Source organism: Schistocerca serialis, chromosome 2 (assembly GCF_023864345.2).
Source record: "Schistocerca serialis cubense isolate TAMUIC-IGC-003099 chromosome 2, iqSchSeri2.2, whole genome shotgun sequence".
Lineage (NCBI taxonomy): Eukaryota > Metazoa > Arthropoda > Insecta > Orthoptera > Acrididae > Schistocerca > Schistocerca serialis.
Window position 1 is genome coordinate 710,872,435 of NC_064639.1, and position 24,787 is coordinate 710,897,221.

The window sequence follows — 24,787 nt, forward strand, 5'->3', positions numbered from 1 at the left end:
TCACATGAAACAGAAACATAATAAATAAGAATACATAAAGGCTGGACTCATTTCAATAGCCATAGATTGATTTTTGGGTGCTTTGATAATTTATTTTTTAATTCTTCCATAATTTTGAGGTCATACTGTATTGTGAAATGTTCCCACTACCTTGGGAAGCATTCCAATTACTATTGATGTTAAAGATTGCATCGAATAGTAATATTGGCACTTAAGAGAATGAAGCACATGTTTCTTTGTAGCTGGTTAAGGAATGCTTAACCTAAATTCCTTTGAATGTAGGTTGCTACAGCTGGTCTTCCTATATGTGTATGTTGCAATAATAATCTGCAGAATTTTGAGTCATCTTTGTTTATTCATGAAAAATACAAAACATTTTCAAAGTCCTGTCGTTCCATCAACGCCAGCCATGTGCATTCAACTGCCGTTCCAACTTCCCTGCAAAGAACAAACAATTGACAAAACATTAACATCTTTGGAAATGGAAGATTAATGATGTAACCCCTAAAATTAATATTGATAATTCTGTCACACTAGAAAATGCATAATAAGGTTTGATTAAGCATTGGCATAAAACTGAAAGTAGACTAAGATCTGCACATAGTAAAATGTGTAATTGAGATCTGCACACGCTATGGAGATTTTTGTATCTGTCTTCCTCATCTAAAGCCTTTCCTAATTTATCAACATGCCTTACTAAATTGTCAATTGAGTCATCGGGACCGCAGGCTAGACCTCATTGAGCTCTTCTGGGCAAACGTCTCCTTAAGCATCTATAAGTATTACATCATCTAGTGGTTTGTTGAAATGAGCAAGCTTACACAGCTGTCTCACAGAATTCCCACATTGATATATTACCAGGCCTGTAATGGATACCATTTAAAAATGCACTTTTAATGCTGGCCTGTTTGTCTGCTGACCAGACTTTGTTTAAGAATAACTGCTCAAACTCTTTAAATGTAATTTCTGCTTTAATATGCTGATTGACCCAAGACAAGGCTTCGCCATCAAGAAACCATTTTGCTAATTTTATCTTAGCTGAGTCAGAAATGCCAGCAGGAAAGCTATTCCTACATTGACATATAAAATCAACTGGGTGCATCTTAAAATCCCCAGGAAAATACTTAAGCAATAAGTTGCAGGACAGTACAAAGCTATCGTTAACTTGGTGCACCATAGTGGATTCTACATTGTTCAGATGAGATTTGAAAGTTTGAATGCTGTCAGAAACAACATTTATTTTATTGTTGACATTTGAAAAATGTTCCTGCATTTGATTATCATTCTGTTTTAGTTTCTCCTCAATAAAGGCACTTTTTTGTCGATGTATTGATTCATGACCTTAAACTCTACATTGCGTCTATCGAGTTCTTTGGAAATGGAATCCTCAGTACTCTTAACATGGGATTCTGTATTTTCCAGCCTGTCATTAACTGTTTGAAATCTAGCTGACTGATTTCTAACAGAGTGCCTGCTACATGTTCATTAGTGTCTTTAATATCTTGCTTAATTGTTGTAACAGATTCATTCATGTTATCAACAGTATGATTTAAACCTTCAAATTTGCTATCAATATCCTCTTTCAGGTCTTTAATGTCCTTTTGTAAACCTTGTTTGCTAGTAAACCAGATGCTTGCTCACTTGGTCCAAATCCCAAAAATGGCGGGCTTTCCGACGATTGCTGCTGGTTTGGTGTCAATATGTGGCTTTATTGTGGTGGAGTAGATTTTTCTCCTGTAATGTCTATACTCCCAGATCTAGACATGGTGATTGTTATAGCAAGGCACAGTATACACAAAAGCAAATCCTAACCTCAAACTTCATCACACGCATTTCTCACCATAGTCTGCCTACAATATAGTCACTCGCAAACACTACGAAGAGGACTTGAAGAGAAAGTTGCTGCATACTCATCTTTTGTGTGGCAGTCCAGCGATGATTTGGTCACCCTTCACTCATCACGTTCTTTTATCCACAAATCCTTGATCGAATTTTGTTCATGGCAACACTCACTGTTAACTGCGAACAGACAAACATATTAAAGACCAGCTTTGTGCAATCCCAGCTCCTCCACAATATTGAAATGTTCACGCTACCTTGGGAAGCATTCCAATTACTATCGGTGTTAAAGATTGCATCGAACAGTAATATCGGCACTTAAGAGAATTAAGCACATGTTTCTTTGTTGCTGGTTAAGGAATGCTTAACCTAAATTCCTATGGATGTAGGTTGCTGCAGCTGCTCTTCTAATACGTGTATGTTGCAACAATAATCTGCAGAATTTTGAGTCATCTTCGTTTATTCAGAAAAATATAAAACATTTTCAAAGTCCAGTCGTTCCATCAACACCAGCCATGTGCATTCAACTGCTGTTCCAACTTCCCTCCAAAACCAATCTCCTCCAAAAAAACAAACAATTGACAAAAAATTAACATCTTTGGAAATGGAAGATTATTAAGGTTATCACTAAAATTAATATCGATAATTCTGTCACACTAGAAAATGCATAATAAGGTTTGATTAACAATTGGCATAAAACTGAAAGTAGACATTAAGATCTGCACATAGTAAAATGTGTAATTAAGATCTACACATAATTTGCATAAAAACAAGAGTAGACTTTAAGATCTGCACATAGTAATGGGAAGGATAGAAATGGGAAGGTGGTTCCATTTCAATTGAAACATGTAAAATTCAAAATAATTGTCATGAGACTACAAAATATCAAAGAGTGGGATAGCAATGACACTAAGAGATATCTTTGATTGGTTGATGGGGTACAAGAAGAAAGATGCAGCACAGAAAACGAAAATAAAATTACTGCTACAACAGCTTATTTCCCTGTTTCTGTCACACAAATAACATACAAAGTTTGTAGGACCCTCTGTGGGATTACACAAAAGCAATCCTTTATATTGTAGCAAAATTAAATGTCATAGAACTTTAAAGCAACCATAAAATAGTTCAATTCAATCCCTACCAAAATAAGAAACATAGCATAGTGTAGCTGACTCCTGGATGACATGAGATAGCTATGTTGACAGGAGGCTGAGTGGCCACGAGGTGAGGCTGTAAGGCAAGCTAAGGACGCCAAGAGTGGAGCAGTTGGCCAAATGAACGCTTTATTTCCAATTGTAACATTGATTCTGTGGTGTATTGGGGAGGCAGTTGTGGCCCTGTGCCACAGAAGTTAACTGGCAGCCAGCATCGATCCAGCTGGCTGCAACATGTGCTGGTGCCCTGGTTTGCTGATGTCTGCACTCTGCTCTGGGCCTGTGCTATGCTGTGTGAGCCATAGACCTTACATCGGTGGTGTGTACCAGAATCTTTCAGAGGTAGCCCCTCTTTTATGAATGACTGCACCAAGGTGACCAAGTGAGGGAGAAGACACCCGCCCACTTTTTTGTTATAAGGTGGCTGCTCCAACCAGAATGAGGCCCACTGCCTCCTGGCAGGAGTTTGGCACCTGCCGGAGTGGACCGACAGGCCCATTGTACTTTTGCTCCAAGTCTGGAAGGCAGATGTACTGCAGGAAGCAGGTAGCCCAGTGGGGTCTCAAAACTCCAGCTGTGGCTGGTGCCTCCATGTTGTCTACTCACCTGGTGTAGCCGCTGGGTCTTGGGAGTACTGTTGGACTGCGAATGACTCTGCTATAAAATCAACTGCTATTTATACCACATAGCTCCTCACTTGTGTCAATGTACCACTCCTGGTCAGTATTTGGCAACACCACTGAAGCCCTGATGATCAAGACATTCCCTTGCCTGTGCCATGTACTATTATGGTGCTGGCAAGTTACACCAAGCAGGGCTATCCCATCTCAAAATAATTTCACATGCTCAATGTCTTAACCCAAATGTCGACATGTCACACTCATCGATCACCGGAAGCCTACGCAATGTTTCACCACACTTTTTACAACTTTTACTCTTAACCTGCTAGAAGAATTACATCTCTGCTAACTCATTCACAGCCTCCACAGTCCTACAGAGGGCTGAGCGGAGATACCTCTGCGTGAAATCGGGATAGGTATTGGGGATCTGTGAAGCATCAACCATGCTAGTAAAACATTGTTAAGGTTAGAGTTCAGTTGCTTATTCACAATCCTTACAAGTCACCATTCTTTCACACGAATCTCAGATGTTGCTCATGCAGCTGCATATTGGATTCTAGCTGACATCCACTGAGCCAACTCACGCTTGTACACCTAGGAGAAGACGTCAACTACTGTGGTGTCACAGCACACTCATGGTGAGCAAGTGCTGCTGTTGCCCAGTATGGAGTTGTTCTTGCTCTCTCTGCTGTAGTGTACTCAGCCCCACTTCAAATTCTACAATGACTCCTGATGGCTGATCCATTATGTACATGTATCAGTAGTCATGTTGTCAGCTGATCCACCCCCCACCCCAGGTAGTTTTCAGCACCTGAAGGAGCCTGAGCGTTGAAAAGGAACATGGACCCCAAGAGGCCCTGTTGCTGGCTTCCATGTTGAAGACTGGTACTGGCAGCCCTATGTTGTGTAGTGTTGTCAGAAGACAATCAGTTTCTCTAACAGTAGATGGTAGGAAGTGAGCAGTATGAAGTTTATCAGGTGAAGGCCATTATCTTGAGTACATCTCCAGCTAGTTCACAGACTGTTCTGGAGCATCTAGGACATAGATTCACTACAGTATCATAATCGTAGAATCGAGTGCTTTTACTGTGAATGCCACTGACCTCAGTGATCAGCTCATTACAAGAGCTGGAGTATTTGAATGTAACTTGCATGAGGCTATGGTGCAAGGCTCAGTTTGTAATGACTGAATATGTCCTCCTTATTTTCTATCACTTACTACAGTAATCTATCCCATAACTGTCATGTTCAGTTCCCTTAAGTCACCAGCATCTGCCATTCCAAACAAAGTCTTTGAAATCCTTCCCCTGGTGTCTGTCCAAGCTATCTTCTGCCATTATAGTGAATATGGCACCACCTCTGCTACTTGCTGCATCTGTCCTCACAACCGTTCATACACTTTATGCCATTTCTTGCACTCCCCTAAAATTTCACCAAGTATTCCCTTATTCCTTGCTACCCATCACAAATGAGAAAACACCTCCTCCAGCCTCATCTTGATAAATCTGCTGCCACCACCCAATATCTTTCACAAAAGTAAAACTAAAGAATCATTATTCTAACATAAAATTCATATGGAAAAAAATCTGTAATAACATCCTACATCTTTATTCTTCAGGTCTACATATTTATTTCTCAACATAGTCACCCAGATGACAAACACATTTCTCCCAGTGAGTGAGTAGTTTCTTGATACTGTCACTGTAGAATGTTTGGTGTCGTTGACAGAGCCACAACCTTACCCTTGCTTACATCACTTCATCACTATCAAAGTGAAGTCCTAGAAGGTGTTCTGTAAGTTTTGGAAACAGATGGAGCCAAGTGAGGACTGCACGGAGGGCGACCGTGAACCCAAGGTATTGGATTGTCGCAGATGTCGCAGCACTTGTGTGTGGTCTGGCATTGTCTTGCTGATGTATAGGACGTTCCATGTGTGGATGAACTCTTCAGATTATTGCTTTCAGTTTGCTGAGGGTCTTGTAGTACTTTTCAGAGATTATGGTGATACCTGTAGGCATGAATTCCAAATGCAGCACATCTTGAGCACTCCAAAACAATGAAAACATGACTTTGTGATGGAGTGATCTTGAACTTTTTTGATGTTGGTGATCCTTTGTGGCAGAACTCAAATGATGCTCTCTTGTTTTAGGGATCAAAATGGTGAATCCAGCTTCCAGAAGCTGTCAGAATATTGTTAAGGAACATCACCTTCACGCTCAAAACACAAAAGAAACTTTTAACAGGTGTGCAGACTTCTCTGTTTTTTGTCCAGAGTGAGCATTTGAGATACCCAGTGTGCACACAGTTTTCTGTGTCACAGTTCTGCAGTGATGGGCTGTACACACTCTTGGCTGATATGCCACACTTATATGAGAGCTGTCTCATTATCCAATGGTTTTATCTGATGAATTCATCAGCCCGATTCCGATGTGCCTCATCAGTTGCCATATGCAGTCATCCACTCGGAGCTCTGTTGCACATATTGAGGTTAGCACTACTGTTTTCTCCTTACTAGCATGAACAACCCAACACTGCACCCTGCTGATGTTGATACAACTACCACATAAACAGCTCTTATTCTTTTATGGATTTCAATTGGAGGCACATCCTCTGCAGTTAGAAACTTGATTATAGCATGCTGTTTCTCAAGCACTGACACACACTGCCATGTTACATACAACAATTTAGAGCCCTCTAGCAGCAGAGGATAGCAGCTTGCATCAGTGAAGTAGGAATGTTGACTGAATAACATGCATAGCATGTAATACCTCAATCAGTATTGAGAACAGGATGAAAAGTTCAGAGGCATTACTTTTCAGCACATCCTCATACTACTTCTGATATCCTGCACAAAATAATCTAAATTATCGTCAACAAACACAATAGCTGCTACTTCCTTGATCTTAATGCATGTAGTACTTGTTGCACAGGTTCATTAACTGTTTCCCATTTATCTCTCTGCTTTCTACTTTTTGATTTTTCCTCTGGTTCCACTCTTACTATCCCTGGGGTCACTTCTGAGCACCTCTGAACATTCATAGGCATCCAACATGAGCTATTGTCAACCTCGTATACTAGTGATGTGGTTTCTATGATCTAGTAAGGATTTCTGTATATTGTCACAAATTCCTTCATGTTGCCCTTTGGTGTACGAGAGCTAGACACCATCACCAATTGGCTCACTCTATACTGTGGTAAACTTCTCATGTGTTTGACAGCTACCTTCTGTCCCTCCAATGCCTTGGTGTTTGCCCGCTGTCTCACTTGTCTTGTGCACTCGTGGATTGATTCCTTGCCCTTGCCCCTTATGGCCACAATCATATGAAATTGTAATGGCATTTTTCTCCCATGCACCACCTCATATGGTGACAACCCTGTACTGTAAATGAAGGATACACATCCCAGTCATTATAGCGAGAGTTCGTGTAGTGACTCAGTATCCTTCTGATTGTCTGATGCATCCATTCCACTCTTCCATTTGACTGAGGATAAAGTGGACTAGTTCTTAATTTCTTCAGGCATAACAACGATGTAATTACTTCATCAAGTATGACATGAAGTTTGTTCCATAATCATTGTTTCCAGTTCACCAAAATTCATTATCTATTTATTGACCATCAACTCTGTGACTAGCCGCTGGCTGATTTGGCTTAGGTATCATCTCAACATACCAAGGGAAATGATCAATTATCATCAGCACAAAAAAATTCCCCACTGGAATCCTGTTAAATGATCATAACACATCCACTCCAATCATCTGAAACTGATTTGAAACTTCTGGCAGTCTCTGTAATGGTACTTGCCTGTGGGTCAAGTCTGCACACTGCACAAATACCACACACAATTCTTCACAAACTGATTCACATCTCCTTGTGTTCCTTTCTACCAGTATTTTGCCACTGCCCTGTGGTTTGTTGTTCTGCATTCTCCATGAACAGGCAAACATTACCATGCTGTTCATTTAGAACTTCTTCTGTTAACTTAGCTGGTAACAACACCCATTGCCCTAAATGTGTCACTTTGCACAATAGACCATCACACATGTTGAACTGTGGTTGTGCCCTGTATTGATTGCAATCATTGTCAATAATGTGCACTGCTTGACATTCAGCAAGGTCCTGACCCAGTATTTGAACTACCCCTACCCTTATAATTAACGCATCTGCATTCCTATGTTTCTTTTCTGAATTCCTATGTTTCATAGTCAAAGTCATGGAGTGTTGACTCCCAGTTTGTTAGTCTGCTGTATTGGTCCTTCAACACTAACAACAATTCAGTGCAACATGTTGGTCACCACTGATCACACTTCTCTGTAGTGAATGTCAGATATGCAGATTACAAACTTTTAAATACCTCTTTCAAACACTGATTCTGTTCCCCCATGCCCATTGAGAACACAATTACATTATCAAAGTAAACTAGATACTAGCAAGGCTTCAACTCCCTCATCATTGCATCCAACAAATGCTGAAATGTTGCAGGAGCATTCTTCAACCTAAACAGCATCATATGATACTGGTAATGGTTCCAGACCCATGAAAAATCTGCCTTCAGTCAGTCCTCTGGAACCACCTTCAACTGGTGTTATGCACTTCTTAAATGCGTGTTAGAAAAATATAGGCACTGCACAAGTTATCAATGGTTTCTGTGCTATTGGGTATGCGGTATGCATCCATTATAATGTAACTATTAAGCTGATGGTGATCACAGCAAAATCTGTAATTCTTGAAACCATTCATAAACTTTTTCAAAACAATCACAGTTCCTGCTCCCCGAGGTCTATTACTCTCTTCTGTTATCACATTAGCCAAATGCTTGTTAATAAACTCCTCCAAAATCAATAGCAAATGCAAAGGTGTTCTATATGGTTCATCATACACTGGTGCTTCATTCCCTGTTGGAATTCTGTGCTACATAGCAGGTGTTTCAGGCAACAGACATCAAAGACAAAACAAATTCTCCTCAGTCTGTGTTCTCTATACTTCCTTTAGATGCTCATCCTTCTTATGTAATGTAGTCTTAATGGTGTCCTGTGGCTGTTTGTCACTTACACCTTCTGTGCAGCTATTCTCCTTGTTCAGAATGTCCAATCTCACTAACAACATTCCCATTTTCATCTTTATTTCTTCAGTGCCAGAAACTGTCATTATTTAAGGGCACCATCTTTCCGTTGTCTTTCTCCAACATGCACATGATACTTTTTTTAACCAAACAACTTACTGAATCTAATACATCTTCCCCTTCTAGTAGTTCTATAATACGTAACATGTCAAGTTCATTCAACGCAGCTTCCTGGTGCCACTTGGTACACTGTCATTTGAATGAAGCCTTAATGTATTTGTACTTGATTTAATTGAATTGCACACTATGGTGGCTGCACCTCATGACAGATCTACGTTGGCAATGGCTTACCCTAGATGAAATGTTTTCCCATTTAGTTCCACCATACACCACTTAAGGTCAGTTATGACATGATGTTGATGCAAAATGTCTAACCACAGGATCACACTGTAGCTGTTGCTGATAAGAGGCACTACTTCCACACACTTATTAAACGCAACTGCCTCCACCTGAAAATCTGTTTCCACCAACACCAGTGACATTATATCATTATCCCCTGCCCCATGCAATATATATAGTATGGTGGATTCCATTGCCTCTGACCCACTAGGTCCCCCTGACTACCGATGCAAGTGCCCCTATGTCTATGAAAACTAATACATCCTTTCTTTCACCACACGCACAATTAAACCTTGCACCTTATAAATCATCTAGATTCTCTATACTGCTCCATAACCAAATCAATTCCTCATAAAACAAGTCAAAGCTACAGATTTAGCACATGGTGCAAAGTGCTAAAGCAGATTACAATGTGAACAGCTCACAGGCTTTAAGTATTTCCTTTTATTGTTGACACCAAATTCTGATGGCACATCAGCTGGTTCTTCTGGTCTAATCAAAGTAACCCTCAAGTTATGATGACACTCCCTCTTAAATCCCATGCATGTCACACACATAAATAGTAACAAACAGTTTCTGACTCACCCCCACAGATTCATACAGTGATTCATGGTCCAGAGGTTGGCTGCATGGACGACACAACCTCTGCTGCCCACTGAAGTGACATCAGCATCTCTGACACCATTTTATAGCCACTCCAGGTGTGGCATGGGGTAGTTGCATTGGAAGGAGGCTGAGTGGCTGTGAGGTGAGGCTGGATGGCAGGCCAACACTTTATTCCCAATTGTTACTTTGATCTGCAGCATGGTGGGGAGGCAGTTGTGGTCCTGTGCCAAAGAAGTGGACTGGTAGTCAGTTAGCTGGCAGCCAATATCCATCCAGCTGGCTGCAGCGTGTGCTGCCACCCTGACTTTCTGATGTCTACACTCTGCTCTGGGCCTGTGTTTTGTTGTGTGAACACAGTCCTGACATTAGTGGTGTGTACTGGAATCTTGCAGAGGTAGCCTCTCTTTTATGAATGACCTCACCAAGGTGGCCAAGTGAGGGGCAAGACACATGCCCATCTTATTGTCATAAGATGGTTGTTGTGCTCAGACTAAAGCCCACTGCCTGGTGGCAGGAGTTTGGCAGCTGCTGGAGTGGACCTGGAGGCTCACTGTACTGAAGCAGAGTCCAGAGGGCTGACTTAACACATAGCCTGAAAGCAGGTACGTCAGTGGGGCCTTGAACCTGCAGTTGTAGCTGATAGCTCCATGTTGCCTCCTCACCTGGTCTAGTGACTGCATCTTGGTGAAAAGGCCGGACTGTGAATGACTTTGCTACAAAATCAACAGTTATTTGTACTATATAACAGTGCTCTTGCAGTGTCAGTGCACCACTCCTGGTCACATGCTAGGCAAAATCACTGAAACCCCAATGATGAAGGCATTAGCTTGCCTGCACCATATGCAAGTTACACTAAAGGAGGCCAGCTCGTCTCACAATTATTTAACATGTTGATGTCTTAATCCAAATGTTGTCATACCACATTCACCAGTCACTGGTGGCTTATACCATGTTCTACTGCATCCTTCCACAAATTTTACACTTCAGCTGTTAGCATTGCTATGATAGTTATTAGATCATCAAAGTGACCACTGCCCCTAACATAAAAAACCCTACGTAGCAATATTAGTAAGTCAATTAAAATAACAAATTATATTATACACAAAAGCTTAAATAATAAGAGTTCGATGATAATCCTGGCATCATATGGTGTGAATCAGCAAATAATCATTAGATATTTATAGTATAGTATAAATTTTAGCTCAAACTATAACATAGCAAACTTTAAAAGTTCATTCAGTAAATAAAGCAAAGAAAAGGTCTTTCATTTCTCTCTTGCAGACAAATTTTTCAGCCTCATTATTATTTCTGTATCACACATTGATCTATCTGCTGGTTTTTTTATGCTCTTAAGTAATACATTTCATGGCATCTTCTCCAACACACCCCCATAGCTATACACAAGCTTACTTTTACATTTTACAGTCAGTTTCTTTGTTGAATCAACTGTTAAATCTACAGAAACAAGTATAACTCTACTCTCAAATACTTCAGTTACTCTCTCTCTAATTTTATTTACATGTCAAAAATGTGAAATTTCTCATTAGCATCAAACATTTGACACAAATCAACGTCATTTACAACAGTACCATAAAGTTCTTTTGAATTACTTTTAAACTGTTTACAAACTTTACTCTGATACCTCTCCCACATGTCAAGCTGCAGTTGTATACAAAATTTAATCTTTTCAAAACATATTCCTTACATACAGTATATTTTGAATAGTTTTATGTGCATAATGTTGAAAATGCCTCTGGTTTTATAACTTTACAACACTTTTACTTTTATCAAATAAATAGGGGCCTACTTGCCTTTTAAAGTAAGAAAGCATTTTATGTCATTATTCTTAGTTGAAGCTAAAGATAAATAATAAACACCATTGTTTGCAATACTTGTATTCACAAAACAGCACTACATCATGTACACAGATGACATAGGAATAACTACACAAAGATAGTTCACTGCCTCATAGATGCTATGACAAAGATGAAATGAAGTACCAGATTACCAACATAATGTCACTTCTATTTAATCTGGAGACAATTTCAGCTTATGAATAAGATACATGTGCTGCTCCCTCCAAGTGATTTAGTTAATGTATCAGCAGGCATTTCCTTTGACTGCAAGCATGTAACAACAATCTTACTTCTTTTCGCACCTGTCAAATAAAATGTCCTAGAACCTGAAATGTTTAAATCTAGAATGCAGGACAGGATTTTATAATGGTATAATAGAACTCTGGTTGTCATGGAGAATATTACAGGACTTTGGTGCTTATTATTTAATGATTCTCCCATCAGTTATCTCAAATATGCTGCCTCTTTGGCTGTAGAATGTAACACTGCAGATCCAGCTTTTACGGTTCAGGTGGCAATATCCTGCAGTTTCTTACTCTCCCAGAAAATTATGTTTTTTATCAACAGTAAAGCATTTCCATATGGCAACACATAGTAGTTAAGTTGACTACAAAATTTGAATCAACCAAACTAGTTACATTTAACTCATTAAAATACCTTTTGTTAAACATAATGTGGCTGGCCACGGTGGTCATGCAGTTCTAGGTGCTACAGTCTGGAACCGCGGGACTGCTACGGTCGCAGGTTCAAATCCTGCCTTGGGCATGGATGTGTGTGATGTCCTTAGGTTAGTTAGGTTTAAGTAGTTCTAAGTTCTAGGGGACTGATGACCTTTGATGTTAAGTCCCATAGTGCTCAGAGCCATTCGAACCATTTTTGAAACATAATGTGGTAGGTCATAGTACTCTTGAGCTAACAAAGGCCTCTTTTTACTGTACTCTCCAATGGACACTAGTAAACTTATAACTATATTGGCTTAAAATACTTCCTGCATAGGATATGTCAGGTCTTTTATTGGTGCTGATATACAGCAGTCATTCCATAAGTTCCTGTCATGGCACCTGAACCTTATCTCTCTGCACTTCCCAAAGCTTTATTCCAGTCTCCATTGGCATTCCTATGGGACCACATAGGACATGTTGAAGTTTTTCAACACATTTGCAATATAACCCTTCTGGTCAAGTTTTAATTACCTTCCTTCCATTTTCTACTTGTACACATGCATAAAAAGACTTAGGTTCTCCTAGATATTTAACCTCAAAATGCTTAGAGAACCCCTAATGCAAACTGTCTTTCATCAAATTATTTTTAAAAATGACGTAAAAATTAACAAGATATAATGCAACAATTGTAAAATTCTTACCTGACCTTTTAATGAATGCATGCACTTCATCAGTATTTACAATGTAAGTACGTCTAAATATACTGTCTAAATGTATTCAAACCATAAATGGCCTTGAATAGTTTACGGACTTTTGATACAAAAGTATTTGGTTCCTTCATGAGTAGGTGTTCCCCTAAGCCACCATATAGGAAATCAATCTCATTGTTAAAGTGATGACTCTTAAGATTAAGATTTACAGCTAAATTAATGTGAGCTCTAAGAAGACAACATCTCACAACTGGTGACAAAGTTTCATCATAATCTGTATAAAATATCTGAGTAAACTCCTTAGCAACAAGTCTAGCATGTTAGAGAGCTGAACCACTGCATTCCTTTTTCAGCTTAAACATCTACAAACATCAAAAAACGTTTTGCATCACCCCAGTTCCCAGAACTCCTGAAGATAGACATTGCCTGTGGATATTGTATCACAGACACAGTCCCTTTGACTGTTCAGAGATGTCACCAAACCCATCCAAAGATGTAAATAACCATGCATTAGCAGCACCTACTAGATGGAGGGATACGACAGCCGATCAGTTCCAGTCATTCCACCAGGAAGGAGGTACACGGCTTGTGTTGTCAGTAGTTCAACCATGCCTAGATGGTCATTACCACAGTTCAATCATGTCCACATTGTTACTTTGTGCCAGGAAGGGCTCTCAACAAGGGAAGTGTCCAGGTGTCTCGGAGTGAACCAAAGCAATGTTGTTTGGACATGGAGATACAGAGAGACAGGAACTGTCGATGACATGCCTTGCTCAGGCTGCCCAAGGGCTATTACTGCAGTGGGTGACTGCTACCTATGTATTATGGCTTGGAGGAACCCTAACAGCAACACCACCATATTGAATAATGATTTTTGTGCAACCACAGGACGTCATGTTATGACTCAAACTGTGCGCAATGGGCTGCATGGTGCACAACTTCACTCCCAATGTCCATGGTGAGGTCCATCTTTGCAACCATGACACCATGCATTGTGGTACAGATGGGCCCAACAACATGCCAAATGGACCATTCAGGATTGGCATGATGTTATCTTCGCTGATGAGTGTCGCATATGCCTTCAACCAGACAATCGTCAGAGACGTGTTTGGATGCAACCGGTCATGCTGAATGGTTTAGACACACTGTCCAATGAGTGCAGCAATGTGGAGGTTCCCTGCTGTTTTGGGGTAGCATTATGTGGGGGCCAATGTATGCCACTGGTGGTCATTGAAGATACCATAACAGCTGTAAGATACGTGAACGCCATCCTCTGACCGATAGTGGAGCCATATCGGCAGCATATTGGGAGGGGGGGTGCATTCATCTTCATGCATGACAATCACGACAATTCATGGACCCATCAAGCACATCTTGTGAATGACTTCCTTCAAGATAATGACATCACTTGACTAGAGCAGCCAGCATGTTCTCCAGACATGAACCCAATTGAACTTGCCTGGGACAGATTGAAAAGGGCTGTTTATGGACTATGTGACCCACTGACCACTCTGAGGAATCTATGCCAAGTTGGCCATTAAGGAGTAGGTCAATCTGGACTAACAGTGCCTTGATGAACTTGTGGATAGTATGCCACAACAAATACAGGCATGCATCAGTGCAAGAGGACATGCTGCTGGGTAATAAAGCTACTGGTGTGTACAGCAATCTGGACCACCACCTCTGAAGGTCTCGCTGTATAGAGGTACAACATGCAATGTGTGGTTTACATGAGCAATAAAGAGGGCAGAAATGATGTATATGTTCATCTTTATTCCAATTTTCTGTACAGATTACAGAACTCTCATAACCGAGGTGATGCAAAACTTTTTTTGATGTGTGTACTTGTTACCTACAGCACTTTTACTCTTTGGTGCTTCCACAATTTCTCAAAAACTGTTGGCCTGGAAACTTTATTTCCTCTTCCATGGCCTTTATCCAGCCTTCTATGTCCATCATTGACACAGCATTCTCCTGCTTTACAGGATCTTCTCCTAAACTGGAAAAATAACTTTTTGCCATATGGATGAATTAATCTGGATACTCTTTGGGTATATAGCCCTATCTTCTGGCTGACCAGTCATCTTCTGGAGTAACAGGTCCATTTGCAGCTTCTCAGTCTCCTTTATTCTACCCTAACTGAACATGCAGGACATAGTCTGGGTCTTTATCAGTGTCTGCACTGTCACTCCCAGCACTGGTGACTTCCACTACTTCCTCTGAATCATCCCATTCATCCTGCTGTTCACATCAGTCATCAAGTACATAGAGTAATCTCCGCTTACAGTTAGCAGGCGCCGATGACTGCTCAGTTGAGTGCTCCACAAACCAAACATCATCATCGCATACAGCTAATACTGTCAGTCCTGCAAACATTCTCCAAAAAAAACATTCTACCTTTTATGATTTTCTTTGGATTTTGTGCATCAATTAGTCTGTAACCTTTAGTCATTTCACCGTAACTTACAAAACAAATTCCTTAGCATTGGCATTCACTTAGTTCTGTTCTGGTCTAGTATTTGGAGAAGGGCTCAAAAATCAAACACTTTTAAATGGTTCAGAGAAGTAACTTTGCCCTTCCATAGCTCCTGTGAAGTTTTATAACTAAGCACTCTGTAAGGAACATGATATTTTTATGTAAGCAGCTGTATTGCACGCCCCTGCCAAATATTGCTTAAGTAGACCAGAATCAAGTAACATGCACTGTGCCATCCCACATATTAATCTGTTAGTCATTTCCACTAAACCACTCTGTTCTGGACTAGCACAAAGGGCTAATGTGCTTTACTCAGTTCCATTCATCCTAAAAAAGAATCAAACTTATGGTTTACAAATTTCACTGTCGTTGTCTGATTCACAGCTTTGTTTCCTGCACCAATCTTATTTCTTGCCCAAATTTAAAGCCCAGAAAAAAAGTCTGTTTGATTTTTAGTCATGAGAAAATAACAGAATATCATTCTGGAATAATCATCCAGTAGTACATGTTGTACTTAGCCATACCTAGTGAAATTTAGTCCATGGGGCAACATACATCAATATACTTCAAGCCAAGCACCTCAGATGTACATTGCCCTCCAGCTTAGGAATTTGTAAATGTAGATATCATACTTCTCAGCATCTTCAGAATCACAACACTCCAACTTCATGTTTCCATTCTTTAAACATAACTAAAGTGCAGTGTCAACTCTAACATTACCTCATCTATGATGCTGCAAGTCTTTCATGTTATTAATTTTTATAGCATCTAGAGCATGCTCAGCTGATACAAGTTCAATACTTTTTTAAATTTATAAATTCCAGTTGACTCTATTATATCTTATTCAAAACAACATTTGTGCCTTTCTTAACCAAAGCAGAAACTGACAACAACTTAGTGGCTAGGTTGGGGACAAGAATAACATTTCCGTTATACCTTGAACCTTAACAATAACTTTTACTTTCACTTTACTTACTAATTCAACATTATCAGCATGCCTCAGTATTTCTTGCTTGCAATTTTCTTGTACAAAATCTTGAACCAACCCCTTTTTTGAAATTATGTATGACCGTGCTCTCAGATCAATGGTCCACTCATTCTGGTTGAATCTGACACCAAGTACAAAAAACAGTGACTTGTCTGCTCACTCTGAATCTTTCTTTCATGATTCTTGCCTCTGGGGCGAGTTGAACATGAAGTGACCACATGTCCAGCAAATGAAGCATCTTATTTTCCTCTTTTCTTGTTTGTCTTTGGTAAAATCATGCTGTGATTTCTTAAAATGTATTGTGAATAAACACTATCACTGCCACCTTAGTCCAGCTTGAGGTATTCTTCCATACTTCTACTTAGCAACTTTTTCAGTGCAATTTTCATAATTTACTGGGCTCTATACCCATCTGATTAGGTAGGCAAACTTTTGATAAGTCTTTCAGAATAATGAGTGCCATTAGTCCATCATAATCTGGTCTGCCCAAGCTCTACAGCTTGTTGAGTGCATATACAACAATTACAAAATTCCGAACATTTCCTTAAAATTTGGAACATCCCAGAGATTCCTATACCCAGTTTTATTCTTACCAGCAAGCAGATTTTTCCAGGATATCCCAAACTTCCTTTCCCATAGTTGTTTTCTACTTGTGTATAGATGGCTGTGACAAAGATAAAATTACGTGCTCTCCTCTGCTCATAACATCAACTTCTACACAATCATCACATTGATTATATCATCATCAGTCTTAAGTGCATTAATTACATCAATACTTTCAACATTAGTTATAGTACTTTTTAAACTTTGAAATCAGGTTCTGAAAATGCATTTGCGTATTTCTGCCTGATTTGATGGTATACTGTAACATGTGGATATGTGATGTAGTTTTTGCATGTTGGATGCTATCATTCTTAAGGTTATTTTTAGTTCACTGGTTACTTGTGAAATTTTGTCATTTGTCTCTACCTACTTCTATTTTGACCCATCAGTTTTCTTATTTGATTCCACTATCTGATATCAACTTTTATTTGATACATTGACCTTATTTGTTAACTTGTAACTCAGTTCACTTTTTAATTCTTGTTTGAATTTGAAGATTTGTCATTTGTTTTATTTTTAATTCTATTAACAAATTTTACACTTCTTCAGCACTTAATGAAACACTGTATTCTCTTCCAAAAATGAATTCCAAATGTGGTTCACTTTTAATTTATGAGTTCATAATTTTCATATGATTTTAGTTTCACAGTAAAAAATAAATTTCACACACAATCTTTTTGACAAAAGTTGTCATCTCATTGAACACAGAATGGTACGATTAATTAAATTTGAGTCCTTGTACTTTTAAGTTTCCATGAAGCAGCAAACAATATTGTCCACAACACTGAATTCACATTTTTCATATTTTGAGTTATTATTCACTACTCAGCTCCCCAAACCTTCTTCCATGGATAGATTACTCATTTGCATAATCTGAAAACTCAAATGAATACTGTCAGAGTGCAAATCCCAAATGCTGATCCTAGCTCAACTCCGTCACTTGTACAGTTCATGCTTACAAAAAATGGAAATATAGGTTTCTAGTGTACAGCAATTTTTAGTAATTTTGTGTATTGTATTCTTCATTTGATAAATGTGGCCTGTTACATTACACTGCTCATATAGACAGATAATCTGTTTCTGGGCACATATCTGTGGAATAGTAAGCTCTGTTTACAGAAAAGTTTGTGTAATTTAGTTACTTATATATGTGATATTACCATTGTTGGATACTATATGCCACAAACAGGGCTGCAATACGGATGAAAGCTGGATTCCAAAGAACACAAGGAATCCCCTGAAAGAGAATGAAGAAATCCCCTGAAAGAGAATGAAAAAGTTTCAGCTGAATACAAAAAGAAATATAAGAAATGAATGATGCTGAAGATGGACCTTGTTGGTCACATTATCAAAATCACATAGAAAAAGATGATAATTGAATAAGATCACAAAATTATAGTCAGCATATAAAATACTGTTAAGGTAATCTGCTGATATTTATTTGCAACTTATTTACAGGGTAGGGAAAGTAAAAATTTCCCATAAAATTCACATTGAGCACCAAACATACTAATGGGAATAGTGTGGTGTATAATCGGCATATGTTCTTTGCATTCACACAACCTAGATCAATAAACCAGACCCCCATATGGAGAAATGAGTGAGTACAGGTTCCAGCTGTGCCAACACCTCTTGATTCACACACCAGTGGTAGAACCAAACATGATTAGAATGTTTTGGAGGCATTACTTCCTACTCAACAGATAATGTTCTGACATAAATATCATTCAATTCCTCCTTGAAAAGGTAATTGGCATTGCGATTTTTTCTTATTGTCTGCAGGCTATCTTTCATTCGAGCAATGTTTTAGGCAGTGCATGATTCATGTAGGATAGTTTTCCACTACTTTCTTCACTGTTTATATTACATTTTCATGAAATTCAAAAAGACATTTTGGTCTAATTTTAATTTGGCTTTATGTAACTCTGTCCATGCACTATAGCCAGCCCAAAAATATTAAAATTTCAAGGAAGTTAGCTGAGAAATGTAGAGAAACTATTATTGGAAGTAGTGTGTAAAATGCACCAAGCTCCTTCAGTCGCAAGATGACGTTGTCAGTTTGGTATGGGGTTATTCTAGCCTTTCAATTTCAAGAGATGCTATAAAAGAAGAGCAATGTTTAGACCAGTGAAACTGGAAAGTATTATTATAAAAGGCATTTATTGAATTAAAAGATTAAAACTGTTTTCTGTCAGTAAATTCAAATCTGAAGGGAACATAAAACAAATAAACAGTTTTACACACCAACTCTGAAGTAATTATGTTAGCTGAACAAATAAGCTTTGAAGAGTAAAAAAACTCTGTTTGGATGAAAATAATGGTGAAATTAAAAGAAATGGGATTATTTTGACTCAGTGACTTACACTTAAATCTTTTGTCATTTGTGGATGGAATGCCGTGAGAGGTTAATTGTTACAAGTCTCATTTCATCTACAGCCTGGTCGTGTGCCCAGTAATTTATCTATTAATCATACTTTCTTGCTGTTTTACTTGTGCATTACACACAATAATTTTCACATTCTAATGACAATGGGAGGAGAGGGGGAAAATATATCAGTATTTATATTTTAGACTCCGCTTTTGAGTTTTGTTGTTGTTATTGTTGGTGGTGCTGTGTACGTCTGTGTGTGTGTGTGTGTGTGTGTGTGTGTGTGTGTGTGTGTGTGTGTGTGAAATGAAGTGAGGATGTCTATGAGTATACAGAAGTCAGGTTTGTGTCATTTTATTTGCCATTCTTCTGTTGAAGTATTTTAAAATGTGTGAAAGTTTTCTGTATAACATTTGTTTTAAATAATCATCCTCACTGTGTCTGTTAAAAATGCAGAACGGAATGGATTTCATTTATAAAGATACGAATTCAACATCAGTGTGGTCAAAAACCTCACAAAATTATAGGAATTTTCATTAATTTGTGTATATTTATATAAGAATTATTGTATAAATTATTGTTGAGTTACTTAAATGTTATCTCTGTTCTGGAACTAAGTCTGATTTTTGTTTCCCTATTATAAGTAGGGTGATTCAAAAGTACTACATGCACTTCGTGGCTGTAATGTGTGCATCAAAATAAGAGTAAAATGTTAAATAAAGTTTTGCTTGAAATTGCTTTATTTCCAAGATATGCAGCAGAATATGGCTCGCAAAAAACACTACATTAATACTTATCAGAAAACAATGACAGAAAGGGATCTGAAATTCAACACAATTATGTACTGTATATTTACCACAAAACATGTTGAAAATGATGTCCATGTAGTTGAAGACAGCGACATGCTCAACGTCTTATTACTCCCAAAATGTTACAGACTCCATTCATTTCATTCTGCACAGTTGCACTGCCATCTGCAGTTTACTGCTGTAGTTGTGCTATGTTCTCAGTTGATTTGGTCCCAAAGGTGGGCGTCAAGGGGGCTAAGATCATGAGATCTGATGGGCCAAGTAACTGGTCCTGCACAACCTATTCACTTATCAGGATAAGGCAACATTGAGATACTCTCTTGCCTCCTGACTGAAACATGCAGGGGAGCTGTCATGCATAAACCATAAGCTGGTTCTGTAGTGAGTGGGACATCAAGAAGCAGATCATGTTCCAAAAACTGTTGATACACTTTTACAGTCAGGTGCTATGGAATAACATGCAGTACCAGCAACCTGTTATCCACTATGCCACAGCAAATGTTCATCGCAAAATAGAGTTGATGTCCTCTTACAGTTGTTATGCAAGGATTCTCATACATCCACAAACGTGTGTGTTATGAGTGTTCACAATATCCGCATGAGTAAAGAGGCTCTCATCCACAATCAGTACACCATGAGTGAACAGTGGATCAGTAGCATGGCACTCAAGTAACTGCTGACAGAAATTCTGACATCTTGGGTAATCTACAGGAGTCAGTTCTTGTACTTTCTGCAGATGAAATGGGTGGAATTGCTACATCTGTAGCAGGTGCCATACAGTTGATTGAGGAACCCCTTCAGTGGCACTTACACAGTTGGGATGTCTGGTCAGATTTTCATCTACCATTTCCAGCATGTTCTCAATGCTCATGATGTAATGCCTGCCATAGATGACATTATCTATCATAGATCAGAAATAAAACAGTTCCAGACAAAATTTTATTTAATGTATTAGTCTTATTTTGATGAATACATTAAACCCATGAAGTGTGTGTAGTTACTTTTGAATCATCCTGTGCAGTATGCTGCCCCGTTGGCATTCCAGTTCTGCAGTTTTTCATTCAGATATTTGTTATTATTTTGAAAATATTCCTTTTTTCTAATTTTGTAGAGTATTTCCACAGCACCTGAAGAGATGACAGCAACAGTAGCTGAAAATCAGAAACAAAATGGTAGTACACCACAAAGTGATGAGAGTACTGGAATTTCTCCACCTGAAGGTAGGTAGTGGCCATCTGTCACCTTGTAATTGCAAAGTACCTAGTATCTTATATAAAATATCTGCAAATCTACATCTACAACTGCATTTGCATGAATACTCTTCAAATCCTGTTTAAGTGCCTGGCAGAGGGTTCATCAAACCACCTTCACAATTCTCTATTATTCCAACCTTGTATAGCGCACAGAAAGAACAAACAGCTGTATCTCTCCATACGAGCTCTGATGTCCCTTATTTTATCGTGGTGATCATTTTTCCCTATGTAGGTCAATGTCAAAAAAATATTTTTGCATTTGGAGGAGAAAGTTAGCAATTGTAATTTTGTGAGAAGATTCCATCACAATGAAAAACAACTTTCTTTTAATGATATCCAAATCAAGACCTGTATCATTTCAGTGACACTCTCTCCTGTATTTTGCAATAATACAAAATGTGCTTTCCTTCTTTGAACTTTTTTTATGTACTCCATCAGTCCTGTCTGGTAAGGATCCCACACCACACAGCAGTATCCTCAAAGAGGATGGACAAGTCTAGTGTAAGCAGTCTCCTTAGTAGATATGTTACAGTTTCTAAGTGTCCTGCCAATAAAACACAGTCTTTGGTTAGCCTTCCTCACAACATTTTCTGTGTGTTCCTTCCAGTTTAAGTTGTTTGTAATTGTAATTCCTAGATATTTAGTTGAATTTAGGCCTTTAGATTAGACTGATTTATCGTGTAACCGAAGTTTAATCAATTACTTTTAGCACTCATGTGGATATATACTATGTGTACAAAACTGAATTAAAAACTTATCTATGTATACACTCTGTGAATCACTATGAAGTGTGTGACAGAGAGTACATCCCAGTGCACCAGTTATTATGGTTTTTTCCTGTTCCATTCATGTGTGGATTGTGGGAAGAATGATTGTTTAAATGCCTCTATGTGCACTGTAATTAATATAATATTATCCTAACAGTCCCTATGACAGCAATATGTAGGGGGTTGTTAGTGTATTCCTAGAGTCATCACTTAAAGCCAGTTCTTGAAACTTGGGTAGTAGACTTCATGGGATAGTTTCCATCTATCTTCAACAGTCAACTGGTTCAATTCTTTGAGCATCCTTGTGACACTCTCTCATAGGTCAAACAAACCTGTGGCCATTTGTTCTTGTCCTTCTCTGTATACATTCAATATCCCCTTCTAGTCCTATTTGGTATGGGTCCCACACAATTGAGCAATATTATGGGATGGGTCATACGAGTGATTTTTAAGTAATCTCCTTTGTGGATCAATTGCATTTCCCTAGTATTCTAGCAATAAACTGAAGTCTGCCACCTGTTTTACCCATGACTGAGCCTATGCAATTATTCTGTTTTGTATCCCTACTAAGTGTTACACCCAGGTATTTGTATGGGTTTACGAATTCCAACTGTGACTCACCGATATAGTGTTAATAGGATACTACGTTTTTTTTTTTTTTTTTCATTTTGTGAAGTGCACAATTTTACATTTCTGAACATTTAAAGCAAGTTGCCAATCTTTACAGAACTTTGAAGTCTTATGAAGATCTGACTGAGTATTAGTACAGGTTTGTTCAGGCTGTACTTCACTGTAAATAATTGCATCATCTGCAAAAAGGGTGAGATTACTATTATTGTTGTAAACGGAGATTTCCGCGGCCATTGTCACAGTCAATAAAATTCTTCTGGGTTTCTGACTGCATTGTCAACTATAATATTCTGATGTTTTGGTGACTATTGCAAGAAGCCTTACTCAGGGTGTTTAGGGAAATGCACCCTGAGGAAGGCATCTTGCAATAGTCACTGAAACATCATAATTTTATAGTTGACAGAGCAGTCACAAACCAAGAAGAATATTACTGTTATTGTTGTCTACAAGATCATGAACAGCAAGAGATCCAGCATACTTCCTTAAGTATACCTGAAGTTATTCCTACATCTGTCAATGATTCTTGATCTAAGATAACTATAGCTACATCCTCCATACAAAGAAATTTTCAGTCCAGTAATAAACACATGCAGTGCCATGTGTTTCAAACAGTGCTTCTAATGACAGTCATGCGTGCGATGTGAACACACCCACCGCACAGGCAGCCGCCCCACATGTTGGTTAACATTTCCCCTCCCTCGCATGCCAACCACGTGATTCGGCAGCCATCGCCGTTCCCCGCGCGTTGCCAACGCCTCTCTCACCCGCACTGGTTACTCAAGCCAAAGCTAACAACAGGCAGTCGGTGCGCACCCCGATATGCTGTGTGTTGCACGTGCAGCCAACCTCTCCAAACAAGAGCACGCCGTTCTCACGTAATAGGCATGTGACTTTCATGCTGCCTTTTCCCACCCACGCTAATGGCTATACCTCATTGCACCCCACTCGTCCCAACACTTCATGTCAGGATGTTACTCAGCCTCATGTGCAGTTCTCAGTCTCTTCCACCACTGATGGAATGACACACAAGATAATTACCACTGCCAGCCCTCCTATTAGGCACAAGGTTAAATGCATCAACCCCATTAAGTTGTGTGTGGCTTGGCGGCAAATTAACGAACTTCTGGAGGCAGGCATTCTACAGCCATTGGACAGAAATTGGTCTTCACTGATGCACCTCGTCACCAAATACGATAGTTCTTTTCAAATGTGTGGTGATTACAGATGCTTAAATGCTTGTACCGTCATGGACAATTAGCCAGTGCCAAACATATACAATTTCACCCATATGTTATTGAGCGACACAATCTTCAGTGTGATTGACTGTTATCGTACATATCACCATATTCCTGTAGCACCGGAAGACATTCCACAGACTGCTATCATTATGCTGCTCGGTTTGTTCCAATACAATTTCAAGTCATTCGGCTTAAAGAATACGGTGCAAACATGTCAACATTTCATTGACTCAATCTTACGACAGTTCGAGTTCTGCTTTGCATACCTGGATGACATCCTCATTTTCAGCAAGTTGACTGAGGACCACGAAGATCATTTATCCCAGGTCCTCCAGAGCTTGAACTCCAATGATGTCAAGGTCAACAATGATAAATTCCAATTGCACCACTCTTCTGTGACATTTTTGGGTTACACCATCTCCGCAGATGGAATACAGCCTCCCAAATCCCGCGTGCAGGCTATCACATCATTGCCACCCACGGCTATGTACAGAGGACTCCAACATTTCCTGGGTACTGTAAATTACTACCGCTGTCATCTACCTTCTGCCGCCGCCATGCTGGCCCCTCTGACAGGCTCACTGTCTGGCAAACAGACTTCGGGCCTTAAGCCAGTCCATTGGACTGAACCTATGCTAGAGGCCTTCAGAGCTCTAAAGACAGTGTTAGCTCACGCCATCGTACTCACCCACCCCAAACCATCTTCCGAGTTTTTCATCACTATGGATGCCAGCGACATTGCGGTCAG

General features: G+C 39.2%; 1 protein-coding gene and 1 long non-coding RNA gene across 2 annotated transcripts in view; one reads left to right on the forward strand and one right to left on the reverse strand.

The window, feature by feature from the left end:
- LOC126456351 (formin-2-like) overlaps window positions 1-24,787 on the forward strand; it is a 52,845-nt gene that overhangs the window by 22,058 nt on the left and 6,000 nt on the right. Inside the window, exon 6 of the mRNA XM_050092104.1 lies at window positions 21,276-21,371. Within this exon, the coding sequence (XP_049948061.1) occupies window positions 21,276-21,290 (15 nt within the window). The 3' untranslated portion in view covers window positions 21,291-21,371. The remainder of the gene's footprint in view (window positions 1-21,275; window positions 21,372-24,787) is intronic.
- Window positions 336-21,255, reverse strand: LOC126457891 (uncharacterized). The gene is made up of 4 exons (XR_007585545.1): window positions 21,153-21,255; window positions 18,135-18,234; window positions 2,097-2,399; window positions 336-2,019 (listed from the first exon to the last, which is right to left on the reverse strand). It is a non-coding gene; the product is annotated as an uncharacterized LOC126457891 (long non-coding RNA).